Below are 14,433 nucleotides of genomic sequence, written 5' to 3'. Positions count from 1 at the left end.
AAAAGTGTACACAGCACTTTTTTCTGGTGAGAATTGGAATCCGTTATTCCTTGCAACTTCATTTAGAGCACTGATCGCTCGTTGCAATTTGTACCTCACCATAGCAGTCTTGTTGCTGGCATACATAATTGCCAGATCATCAACATAGACGCTTTTGCTGATTTCTACTGGAATGGCTAAATGGCTAATATCAATTTATTAATGGCAATGGTAAACAAGGTACTGCTCAACGGCGAACCCTGCGGTATGCCATTTTCCAAGATTCTTTCACATGAATATTCATTGTTGACGCGTACTTGGAAGGTACAGTCATTCATATAGTTGCTGAGCAGTATAGGCAGATTGCCACAAATGCCCCATTCATGTATCTGGAGCATTATACCATGACGCCAGGTCATATCGAAAGCCTTCTGAAGATCAAAGAAGACTCCGACACAATGTTTCCTTTTAATGAAGCTGTTATATATAACGTCCTCTAAGCTGATCATTTGATCAGTGGTAGAATAGTATTGTTTACATGTAAAGTAGAAGGCTATTGCGATCTCCCTTTCATATCACCGTGACTCCCAGAGATTGAGAAATGCTAATCTAGAGGATTGAAAAAACATATTACTTGATAATAACAAACTTTTATCTCCATTACATCATCACACTATATTCTGAAAATAAATTATTAAAATACTTAATTAATTTTTAAAATACTTATAAAATATTTATCAAATATAAATTATCGTGATATGATCAAATTACTAGTACATAATATATGTTGGGGAACAAATGAATCCCACTAAATTCAATTGTATAGAATTTTATTTAACAATATCTTATCACTGAATATTAACCACTATTAATCACTACTTATTAACTAAACTGAATTTTTAACAACGAACATAATTAAATATAACTGAATTGTATAAATTAAAATCTGTAATTGTTCTGGTTGAATCTACTGATTATGTATCATGTTAACTGTATGAGCTCTGCATCTGAATTGAACTGCCAGCTCTCCGTGTTATTTCAGCAACCGCCCGTAGAGCAGCACTCAACAACACATTAGATCTAAACTTAAGCATAATGTGAATTACAGTAGGGTAAAGAAACATTTTTCAATTACTGATGTTCCATATAAATATCAGATCAATCTCAGTCATATCTCTTTAGAATGATAAGTTACAGAGTAAAAATGTAAATTTATATTACAGTTATTATTCATTCGGTTAATCAGTTTATTTCCATTTATATTTCATAAATAAAATAAATTTCCAATAAATTTCATAAATAAAAATATTTTCATAAATAAATGCATTATATATGTTCCACACAATTAAAAATAAAAATGCAGAATGATTTATAAAAAAACAAAACCCTTCATGAATTAAGTAAATTTAGTATAAACAATTTCAATCTTTATTTTAGCAATAAATAATAAAACCTAGCATGCATATTACTAAAATGAAATGTATTAAGCTGAGAGAGCTAAGAAGTTTTCTACTATTTTACATTATGATAATGAATCACAATTGAAAGAATCATAAATCACATCAACAATTTACCAACAAATTTAGAAATTTACCAACCAGCAGAGTACCTTCACTCAAACAAGTGAAAGTTCTACTTCTAACATAAACATAAAGGTGAAATAGATCCTCTACTACCTAATGTAAAATAGTATAGAATGTTGATGTAAATAAATCTTTTTTTTTCTTTTGTTCCTGTTTAGCCTCCAGGAATCACTGTCAGGTATTACTTCAGATGATGAATGAGGATGATACGTGTGAGTGTGAATGTGTGGTTAATTGAAACCCAACCACCAAAGAACACCGGAATCCATGATCTAGTGTTCAAATTTGTTTAAAACTAGCCTTTACTAGGATTTGAACATTGGAACTCTCGACTTCAAAGTCAGCTGATTTGCGAAGACACATTCACCACTACACCAAACCGTGGTTCTATATAAATCAATCTGTTCACTGTGGAGTACACATTCCACAAGTTTAATGCACCTAATCAAGGACTTGTAATGCTACATATACAGTTTAAAGGTATAAAACCACGTACAGTAAAACCTTTCTATGCAACCTCTCAATATAATGCTAAAAATTTCAGATGCAATCACATCATAATGCATAAGGCCCTTAATAAAGCAGAATTGGAAAGCTTATTTTACTTTTTATTAGATATTTTCTTTTATAAAGTGGAAATAAAAGAAAATATTTTACTTTACAATTACAGGAGTTAAATGAAGGAAAAATATGTAACATCAATAATAGATAATTCTTTCCCAGCCTTGCAGGCGTGATGTTTTAATACATTATATGTTTTCTAGTACACAGAATTCTAAAATGAATTGTACAAAATAGGCTATTTCCACTCTTAAATATGATTCTGAATTTAATTTTAAATTAAATTTACATTGGCAAAGTTAACATACTTGCCATATTTTTGAAAAGATGTTCAAAATAAGCACAGATGTACACTTTTGTGCTCAAGTGATATTGCAAGTCATCTGATACAATACGTTGCTGTCAATAACAACAATTTCTTGTTGAATGTTCACATTCAGTTCATCAATACTGTGGCAATTTGATTCATAAACTCTATCTTTCAAATAGCCCCAAGGAAAAAAATTGCAACTAGACAAATTTGGGGAACACAGAAGTCACCAGCTGGTGACCTCCACCAACAAATTTATCTAGCAGAGAGTTCTGCTGATAGTTCATTCTTCTGTAAATGAAAAAATGAACACATGCTACTGAACTCTTTGATGTGTGACACATTGCTCTGTCTTGCTGGAAGAAGCTCTACTCTTTTTCCTATCTGTTAGCTGAGCATACAATTCTTCACAACTGTACAATGCACTTCTGTACTGATAAGGCTGGTCAAATAATATTGGCTCCAATATACAATTACCAGAAACAGCACATTACACACCAATTTTCTCAATGTTAAGTGAATGCTCAAACATCTTATGAGGATTTTCAGTCACCCAGTACCTAATGTTGTGTAAATTAACATGCCTCGTGAAACCAGCATTGCCTGATGTGAAATACAGCATCGGGTCTATCTGTCTATTAACAATGTTTTTGAAAAGCCAGTTGTAACAAGTTTCAGTTTGTCCATTCTCTTAATTTGTTTGGAGAACTGTTACACATATGGTTTAAAATTTAAATCATGAAGAACTTATGGTAAGATATGTATTTTACACACTTGTTTTAATAAATCATACAAATTTTTTTTCAGACTGGCAGAAATTCTTCTTTGAATATTGGCTCCGACTTCTGGACTACTAACAAAAGGCTGCCTATTTTGTTTTGTTTTGAAAACGACATTGTTGTACTATTTTTTAACCAAATCATGTGTACTACTTCTTGCTTTCGTTATTAGCAATTGAAAATTTTTCAGTGAATATTTGACATGTTTCTTGAAAGGATCCAGAACACACATAAGCTTCCACAACAGCAACCCTTTCCTCAATCGAATAAGGCTATTTAGAAAAACACAATTGCAAAGAATAAAACGATACTCCACTACAACATGAAAAATTTACCAACTCACAATAATAGACGAAAGTAGTAACATATACAATCAGTAATGGTGGTATTAAGAGCATTAAAGGTGATCCTCAAATAACTGCAGTTCAAGCTGGCTCAGATCGGTTTTAAGTTGCTCACACACTGTATTAGTTGTTTCAAAGGTTTAAATGTTTTTTAAATAGTATTTTCATTTGAATTTTATTTATTTTAAGTAAAATTTTATATCAAGTATAAAACACTAATTACGAGTAAAATATAATATAGAATTACATACAGCACACCAAATTTTATATCACTTTAAAATATCACTGTTTTAAAACACAAACATGTAACAATTAAAATAAAAATGTAGTAAATATAAATGTGAAAATAAATCAAAGCTGGAAAAATGGTAAAAAAATTATTCAAATTTTTAAGAATTGAATACTTAAAAAGTAAAGCAAAATATAACATCAATTTTGCAGCAAAGCCAATGACATTAGTAGAATGGAAAAGCAAAATATTCTCACTGGTCAAAGATACAATATAAAGAAAAGTATACTTATGAAAAAGCTGGGTCATTTTTCAGGTAATTGTAGTCAAAATTCTTGGCTGAAAGTATAAATCAGATAATTTAATAAGTGCTTTCAACAAACAAATTGATAAAACTTCGGTGACATATATTTACAGTCCTATCTATACAAAAGAGTCCCCATTAAAAGTAATAACCATCAAATTTTTTTAATGCAGAAAATGTTTCTTGCATTTCAATGGTTTCCTCTTTTTAAAGGTTTTACATTATATAAAAAAAACGGTAATTTTAAAAAACTGAAAAGAAGTTTTTCAAGTTAACCTTTTCCCATCACAATGCTCCGCGCTTCTTAGCGCTCCGCAAAAATAGTTGGTATCTGATTGCCTCTCTTCATAGTCTTATGCTACCCTCTTGTGAAAAAATTTTCAAAAAATTACAGTATATTAACGAGATTTAACAGATTCTGACAAAAAAAAAACCTTACGATTGGATATTTTTTATGCCTGTAACAACAAAAAAATTGAAACCGTACAAAAATTACAATAATTTAATTGCAGAATTTTTTTTGCGCATTTCTACCGCGTTTTTTATTAGCGAATTTTTTTTTTTTTTAATTTGTGTTTATGAAACATAGTTTGCTGATTAAAAAAAAAATACTTTCAAGCAAATCGGTTGAAAGTTGGGCAAAATATGATGAAAAACCCGTGTCATAAATTACAGATTAATTAGCATATCAGTTTCGAGAAATTTTTATAGTTATTTATTTTTTCTTAGCGTTACATATAATGTAAAATTTATTTTAAAAATGATAAGACTTCCTTAGAGCATTTATTACGTAAAAAAACTTTTTTTACAACAGAGTATTGCTGTTACACGCCACGGAGGGGGGGGGGGGCAATAGAGTTGATGAAACGCATAATAATTACCCCAGTAATTACAAGCTATTCGGTACAAACAACAGTTATTTTTTATGTTACTATGTATATAAAATCGTAATATATATTATATATATATAATATATAAAATAAGAAATTACGAGCGCGCACTAGTTTTTACACCAACATATAAATCGCAATATGGGAGATTCCCCAAAAAAACAAAAGAATGAAATAGATGAAAAATAATAAATAACCTAAACAAATAAAATGAAGTAATAAATTTATAAATAAAAAGCTCTTACCCCTAGTTGGTGATATTTTGGCGTGTGTGATACACGAGAAAGCATCCATCTATACAGAGTGGTACCTCACAAGCCACACACCTCCAGACTGATCTTACGCGAATGCCGTTTGCCGAGCACACAACGCATTGTCTAAAACTGTTTGTTCCCTCACGTTTAGGAAAATGTCTTGCTTCACAACTTTCAAGACGTAAAAATTCACGATTTCTTACATAAGATCCTCGTGCAGAAAATCTCGTAGGAGATGATGAAACAAGCCCTTTCAAAACCTCATTTCGAAACCATCAGAAGGATTGGTTCTTCTCCATCTTATTGCCGTATTATTTATTATTTATTGTAAGCCGTATAAGCATTGACAAGGAGCATATCAAAAATGTGGAAAAAGAGCATATCAAAAATGTGGAAAAAAAGTTTTTTCGTCCATTTTGTCATGCGCCTATGTAAGTAATAGCTTGAAGACAGAAGATAAGATTGATCAACAGCCCCCATATAATTATTGTAATCTACAATCATTACGGGTTTCACGACATTTTCTGTACCGTGAATTGTTACACTGTATTTACCCTCTTCAGCAGGCCCATGAATAGAAGACAGAAGTGTTACCATTCGCTTGTCATTGAATAGAATACAAGATATTCCATCCAGTGTCGTACGACAGGCTAACCGGTGTCTGGTCAAACCTAATTGTTTACGTCTGTTTCGTGTGAATTCAGCTGGCATTCCAGCACGATTGGATCGAGCTGTTCCACAAGCTAGAATTCCCACATCTTTCAGTCGTCGATATAATCGCAGGGATGAAAAAAAATTTTCCATATACAAATGATATCCACAATTTTCATAACCTGCAATTAGATTGATAACTGTACGTTCAGTAATTTTTTCGTTTACATTTTGTTCCTCTCGTTGTCTCCCGAGATATACATTCATATCGAATGTGTACCCAGAATTATCGAAAAGTCTGTAAACCTTTATCCCAAAGCGCTTTCGTTTACTAGGTATATACTGCCGAAACAAGACTCTACCCTTGTAGGCGCATAAAACCTCATCAACTACAATTTGTTGTCGTGGATTACAGAGTTCACGAGATTTCTGACGAGCAATTTAAAATATTTCGCGTACTCTCCAGAGACGGTCATAGTTACCAGTTTGCATTTCTGATTCTATTGGTGGATCCTGGTTAGTGAAGTGTAAATACTTCAAAATATGAAGAAAGACAGTTCTCGGTAATGTATTCCCAAACCAAGCGAAATGGGAAACCTCGTCAGTTGACCAGTATTCTTGTAAAGTGTGTCTTACAGTATGACCCATTTCCAGGATGATTGTAAAGAAACGTTTCGTCTGGGCAAGACTAACGTCACCTTGAATTCTGTCCTTAGGTAATGGCCTATCAGGTCTACGGCTTTGAAAATACAAATTAGTTTGTGATGTTACTTTTTCAAGGATAGCCCCAAAAAACAACATAGATACGGCAAACGGCGTCTGCCCATGAATACGGGGATCAGGAATATATTCAGGCACATTGTGTAAATTCCTACGACGCTTCTTAGGCCGACCTCCCTTATGAGGAGCGGATTTAGCCAAAAGGTCGGGATTCTTTACAAATGCACCTGGTTCCGGACCCATAAAAGGCAAACTGTTTAGTGTGTCATATTTACACCTATCAGTACAAACTAACCAGGGATTTCCAAGAACAGGCAGACGACCTTCCAACTCGTAACCTTCGTCATCTGTAACTGTTTTGTCATTTTGGGCCCGGTCAGTTGGATTTTCTTGTAACTCCGCCGTGTCAAGTTCCTCATCTTGGAGAGGAAATTCAACAGCTGGTTGCATTTCAACATCCAACTGCACTGGAGAACGATAATGGATTTCATGAAATATATTACCGTTTCCTTCAGCATGTGGATGTAGAACTGAACCGGCTACATTTATTTTCTGTTCCGTGTCAGTATCACTAATCGAATGACCTGGATCATCATCGTCGCTACTAAAATTCAGGAGATGCGGTTCCGAAAAATCGTTACTCCTAATTTCAGTATTTTTGATGTCGTCCAAGCCCTCAAGGTCGTCACTGTCATTTTCGTCATAATCTGAAAGTTCTTCGTCAAGAGCAAACCTAATCTGTTCGTCATTCATTGTCTCGATAAAAAAAAAAATTACGGCAAATAAAAAAAATCACAAATTTAAAAAAAACGCCCTATATGTGAAAAAAATCGCACTGAATAAAAAAAAAACCGATGTAATTTTGAAAAAAATAATGAAATAATATATTACCAACGGAACGCCGGTTTGCGATAGTAAGTTACTTACTGCAGTTCACTCGTACTCACTCACACAATAAAGTAACATATGTTAGTATAAAGAAAGAGATTCAGTAAAAACTACGTTTTATAAAAATCCCCTCCACTTAAAAGGCTATTCGGATTGACAAAAAACTATTTTTACTGTATACTGTTATTCATTACGAATCGGTATGTGTTTCATTGATGCCGATATCTTTTGTCAGAAAAGATTTATTAGGCCTCAAATAAAAGTGACACATTTATGACCACAAATTCCTTTTTTTTTTGTGTGTGCCGTATAACATAACTTATTATGTGTTTCAATACATCGTTTTGTTGCTAATATAATAAGCTAGTTTTGTAAATAATAAATAAATCCGTAACCCTCATAGCAATTATAATACACCAGTCACACACACACACACAAGCACATTTCTGAGAAAAAAATGGTCATTTTCTTTCTTGTCCAAATAAAACATTTTAATTCGTATAACTATAGTTCAAATTGTATAATAAAACTGATTTCTTTGTGAATATAAAAAAATATAACCGACTTAGATCCCATATAAAATGATTTTGTAACAGCGTTTTAAAACTGTCACCGCACAGAGCCACTTTACTGGCTTCCTGATCTGAAAAGGTTAAAAAAATTTACTACAGTCACCAGTAATGATAAATTTCAAGATTACAATCTTCATAAAAATAAACAGAAAATTAACTTAATAATTACATACCTCCTTTCACATGAGTTAGAATATTGTTCCATTCTAGCATTTCACGATACAATTTAGTATTTTGTGAGTGTACCTGGAATGTACTCTGTAACACATTCTCAATTTCATTTCCTGAATATAATGATGGTAATAAAATCTGTTCTGAATATCTTTCGACAAACTTTGGCCAAATTATTGAGGAAATATCACCTCTTTTCTTATTTAAAATCAGCATAACAAAATTATTATTAAATTTTGTAGTTATACTATTAACTTTTTCTTCAGATATTCCAAATCCTAATATATGTTGTAAAGAAATATCATCTAATTCCTCTTTTTCTTTTGTTGTAATGCACAAATGACCAACACCTCTAGGCGAGTACAATATCTGTTTTCCAGATAATCTATCAATAGTATAACCAAGTACATTGATACTTCCAACCAACACTTCTATTTCAAGCACACCGATTAGATATAATGAAAATGGATGCATTAATGACAGTAAAACATGGTTTTACCACTATTTTTATTATTAAATAATTGTTCACGTTCCTTATTATAAGTATCATTGTGTTCATTAATACAGTTATCTTCATTACTGGCTTCATCACAATTATATGAAAAACCTGTTAATTCATTTTTATTAATACTTAATTTTGACACAGAAGGCTGCAATAAATCGGAAGATGAACATGGAAGATTTATTCCATCTTCCATATTTTTGTTTGAAGAAAATTTTTGTTGCGATTCATTTTTAGTTTTGCCACATACTTTATGTTTATGCTTCTTCTTACGGTTTACTTCATTCTGACAATTAGTCACATTTGCCGTATCATAACTATTATGAAAATGTTCACTTGTTTCTACAATAATATTAACATTTTTAGAATTATCACTTTCTAATACATTACTCTTAAAATTTTCTAAATTGGATTGTTTCAACTTTTTGAGTGCTTGTGTATCATCATTAAATAATTTTCTTTTTTTAAAGATTTCTTTTCTTTCAATTTAAATTTATCAGCTTTCCTTAAAACATTTAAAATTTGATGTTGTAAACTAAACAATTTTTTAGTCTGTAATTTAATTTTTGAATTTTTGGATTTTGTAATAAAATGTTTCACAGTTTTAGTATGTTTTAAACATTTTTTACCTTTCCCATCATTAATATTATTTCTTATTTTCATTCTGCATAAGGTTATTTTCCTGCAACAAATTAAATAACATTAATATTTTAAGAAATATATTGTTAAAATACTCAAGCTCATGTGGCACAACATCGGTAATATTTTTTCAGACTATACATATAAAATCAACCATATACATATGCTTCCATGAACACACACAAAAAATTTGTACTATCAAATAAATCCATTAAAAATAGAACTTAATACCAAAGAAAAAGTTGATTGTTAAATTCATTACATAGAATAGAATATTCAGAAAAAGTATTTTGAGGTGTTTCAGAAACCAATTAACAGATGCTAAACAGAAAAATAATATATACTCATAATAATACACTAAACCCAGCCTACTGATAGAATCACTCATTTCTAGTGTCTTGCAATACAAATTTATTTCAACGCACTAAAAAACAAACGTGTAAAGATGGGAAAATTCAGACAATATATACTATCATATATACTCATGGCAACACAGTCAATGGCAAACCAAACAATCCTCACAGACATCTCACACAACTCCCTCAATTGACAGTTTACTGCAGAAAGCCAATGAAAAAATAATAACTCAGTAGAAATAATAAGACCTAAGTGTTACACCTTCCAGTACAACTGAAACTCTTATAGACTTTATGACATATCACCAAAAACACCTATTAATATTAAACACATGCTGTTGCATTGTCTTAATCATATTGAAAATCAACCAATAATTCAACAAAAATCTAAACAAAATTAAAATCTAATACATGTTAATGAATACTACATACCTACGCTAATACAAAATTAAAAGCATACCAAATTATATTTGTATATTATCTAACCCATACAGAACTGTTGAAAATTTCTGAAACTTTCAAAATCAAAAACTACACACATTTAAACACAATGCTTTAGCATGAAAAATTAAACTGCAGTGACTATCAAACATTATATGAGCAAACTAAACTCAAATTCAACCACAGATTCAAAGAAAATAAGCAAGTAAAACACATAAAAACAGAATTAACTATTTGTCCTAAAGAAAAGGGATATAAAAACAATAATATTAATCAAAATATGCATATCTTATAAACAATTATTAACATGGTCAAACAATACCAAAATTTCTCTAATTTGACAAACAACATATTAAAATCAATCAACAGAAACAAAAATAATAACACATTGTAAGTTTCCTATTTCACAATGGAAAAAATCAACAACAATGATACTACACAACTGTTTAAAATCTGCACAACAGCTTCAAAACCATCTTCTGGAGACACATTTTATACATTTAGAAACTTAACTAATTTTTATCAGGTTATCATTTCCTGAAAAACACCAGCAGTAAAAAAATGATAGTTTCAACCTATGATAAAATTTGATATATTATATTAAATAATTAACTTTGTATACTACAGTAAATAGGGTTCAGATGAAAGCATGCATTTTTGTAGCTTTAAAACCACTCTAAAGAAATCTATATTAATACACATATTCTTTCTTCTAGCCTAGACTTTTGTACAACTGCATTCTAGTTTCTGGCATGGAATTGCATTTGTAGCCTTTCAACAATTATGAATGAATAGCTAAATTTACCTGACCAAACTTTCTTTTTCTTTTTCCTGTTTAGCCTCCGGTAACTACCGTTTAGATAATTCTTCAGAGGATGAATGAGGATGATATGTATGAGTGTAAATGAAGTGTAGTCTTGTACATTCTCAGTTCGACCGTTCCTGAGATGTGTGGTTAATTGAAACCCAACCACCAAAGGACACCGGTATCCACGATCTAGTATTCAAATCCATGTAAAAATAACTGGCTTTACTAGGCCTTGAACGCTGTAACTCTCGACTTCCATACCTGACCAAACTAAATCCATCCTACTTTACGTTAAATGGCGAAAAAAAAAGGTTCTACGTTTGCTCTGTACAAAACACATGAAACTATAATTTTAACACTAGGACACATGCAGTATCTCATTACTTTTAGTTTAAAATTAACATAAAGAGGAAATAAATTTGCAGTGTGTATGCGAAAGTAAAAGTCAAAAATTCCATTACTTAAATTTAAACATAGTAACTTTTAAGGTTAGAAGAGGTATAATGCAATGTTTACAACGTATAGTTAAAACAATGACCAAAATAAAAAAATGCAAACTTGTATCACACGAACTGTTACCTTAGAATAATGAGACCTCAGTAGTATTGAAAATACCTACAACACCAGAAACACAGCACTCTTTCGTAAACATAGCAACGTGCTAATATAGATATCCTTGCCACAAAACTCTACGTCTTTAGTCTTTACCCTTTGTAACATGCAATCCTTCGTATCACAAATAGACAACTTCCAAACAAAATTCCCAATCTGGAAATTTTAAATTTTTTCAATAAATTTACCGTTACGTATTAAAATTATATAATTTTATTTATTTTAATATATTATTTTTTTTTATTGTTTTGAATCAAATCGACTTAAATTTTCATAAAAGGAAAAAAATGTTTAATTGTAATCAGCATTATTATACTACATCCTACATTTATTTATTTTATATAAGCCTTGTTTTTCTCTAGTTTTTTCTTCTTACACATCCTTAATGACCAAATTAAATAAACTTGGACCTTGATGCAGCCTACAAATCTTTGCCTTTTCAAGATTATTAAGCAATCTCTCTCAACTTTTCGTCTTAAGACCTTTTTATTTCATACTTTATTAAGTTATTTAGTTTAAAACATAGTTCTGTAATATTACATTTCAAAGACTTATAATATTTCTTCACAGAAATAACTTTAAAATTTTTAAACCAATTAGATACTAGCGCATTTTTTTGCATGAAACTTCTTATTTTTGCCCTGCTGGTTTTAACACCTCATTCATCCTTTGTAGTTTTACCACCTAAACTACAAAATTCCCTCATTTTTGACACATATTCTACTACCTTAAAATTTAATTCTTCTCATTTTCTTTGTTTTTAGTCTTATTTATTTTCAAATTAAATTTCTTTCACCAGCAAAACATATATTACATTTAATACTTCTTTATATTCAAGTGATAAGCAATGGGACGTTTTCATAAATCTAAACCATCGATGTATATAAATGGATTGCGTGGACAAATTAGATGCTAATCTCACTGCTTTTTATATTTTCTGCTTTACTTTGTCTTCTACTCTTATTACTTGTTTTGATTATGGCACAGATTATTTTCGTTAAGTTTAGTGTTGCAAATTTTACACACAGCATGCTAGTTATGAACTCAACATATACCAATACAAAAATTTATTAGCACATTAAATATAAAAACAATATTAAATCTATTAAAACAAGGATGAAATGTACAATTTATTCAAATGCTACATAGATTTCCAGACTTTAAGATACGTAACACCAATACCAATGCATTAGCACTAAGAATAAGACTGCATCATTGCCTTAAACAAAAAATCAGTTACTTCAAGGAAAAATACCACTTAGAAAGCAAGCAGTAATTTCTATTAATCTTTTTATAAAAATAGTCTTCCACAAAGCAATTTTGAAGACGTATGGAACATTTAAATATTTATAAGTATGCATTTTTTTGAAAAACCTGTATTTTATGTGAACTTCAAAATTGAATTTATTCAATTATATTTCTCTTTTTAATCTTCTATGAATATGATGTACAAAGAATGTGATTATAATATCATACATCTGTCAATGCCTTTGTACATTATACATAGTGTAAATGAATGACAAAGTTTTCAATATCTAGAAACTGTATAAATTTATAATGATATTATTTATCTCTTAACACCCACCATGTTTTGTTATCTTCTGTGCATTAAATAATGATACTGGCCCTAATGTGGGTTAATTATAGTGATTTTCATTTAAAATCTCAAAATTTAACATTATTTCTAAACAGATCATTCTAGAAGATTTAAAGGGGTGGCTGTATTAACGTAGAGTTATTTAAGAATTAAATAATTTGAACTTAAATGTGTTGATAATTTTAACAAATAAATCATACAATAACTTACAGTTTATTTTCAAATAGCTCTAAAAAAGGCATTCATTTCATACTTCAACCAAGAAAATCAATTAAAATAAAGTTTAATAGTCTATCTTGAGTTCTGAAGAACAGATTACATTAATTAACAACTGTCAAAACTAGTTTATTATCTTGCCATTGCACAGAATTGTGAATGGTCAAGTGTTTGAGACCAATATAATCTACTTCAATTTTAAATGAAGTTAGAAAAGTAATAATCTGATAAAACATACTACAATCTCTTTTTTAACATTTTAACAATGATAAATTATTACTTAACATTTCTTTGTTAAGTTGTGAAAACAATAAAAGTAAATACAGTTTTATACTTTAACTTAACAATTAACTATAAACACACACTGCAAAATAATGCCAGAAGTAGGTGTAATGGTTGGAATGTTGTCTTCTTGATCACCTGATCTTGAGTTTGATTGTGGGAGTTGACACTTTCATACTGATTAATTATTTAATTAATATTTATTTTTTAAGTTTTAATATTTATTGCTTAAAGAAACCTCAGTTATTGTAGGAAATGAAGTAAGATTAAATCATTTATTTACAAAAAATAAATTAAACTTGATCTCAAATTGTCTCTAACAAACACAACTACACATTTGGCAAAAAAAAAGAAGTATTTTATGAAAATTATAATTTTTATTAAAATAAATACTATAAAAAATAAGTAATGTTAAATGTACCGCATAAATAGTCTGCATTAAATCAAAATATATACACTGCACTAAATTTGTCCTGTGATAATGCTTTTAGCAGGTGAATTTTATAGGAATGATTTATTTTTTTAAAGCTTTGTGTTAAGCGTTTTCATTCATTAATCTAAGCATACATAAAAAACGTTTACACAACCTTGAAAGCTTTGTCATTGAGTTTGGCCTATTTGTATGTGGATGTTTTACAGAAAAAATTGTACATTATTTTTCCATTTTGACATTCAACTAATTATTTATATGCCTTCATCCTCAACTTTGTTCTGCTCTCAACAAATTCAGCTGTCAGTGATTTAT

General features: G+C 30.1%; 1 protein-coding gene across 4 annotated transcripts in view; it reads right to left on the bottom strand.

The window, feature by feature from the left end:
- Positions 1-14,433, bottom strand: part of LOC142330175 (polynucleotide 5'-hydroxyl-kinase NOL9-like) — a 59,110-nt gene that overhangs the window by 18,411 nt on the left and 26,266 nt on the right. For 2 of the 4 annotated variants that reach the window (XR_012757713.1, XM_075375281.1), the window contains exons 1-2: positions 11,561-11,674; positions 8,238-9,419 (exon numbers count right to left, since the gene is read on the bottom strand). Coding sequence is in view for 1 of the 4 variants with exons in the window: in XM_075375281.1 (XP_075231396.1) it covers positions 8,238-8,709 (472 nt within the window). In the remaining 3 variants the exon portion in view is untranslated. Of the gene's footprint in view, positions 1-8,237; positions 9,420-10,978; positions 11,124-11,560; positions 11,675-14,433 lie in introns of those variants that run through there. The other 2 variants (XR_012757715.1, XR_012757714.1) reach the window with 2 other exon arrangements.

This window comes from Lycorma delicatula, chromosome 9, assembly GCF_047948215.1.
Source record: "Lycorma delicatula isolate Av1 chromosome 9, ASM4794821v1, whole genome shotgun sequence".
NCBI classification, from domain to species: domain Eukaryota; kingdom Metazoa; phylum Arthropoda; class Insecta; order Hemiptera; family Fulgoridae; genus Lycorma; species Lycorma delicatula.
This window is presented reverse-complemented; position numbering and strand designations above follow the sequence as displayed.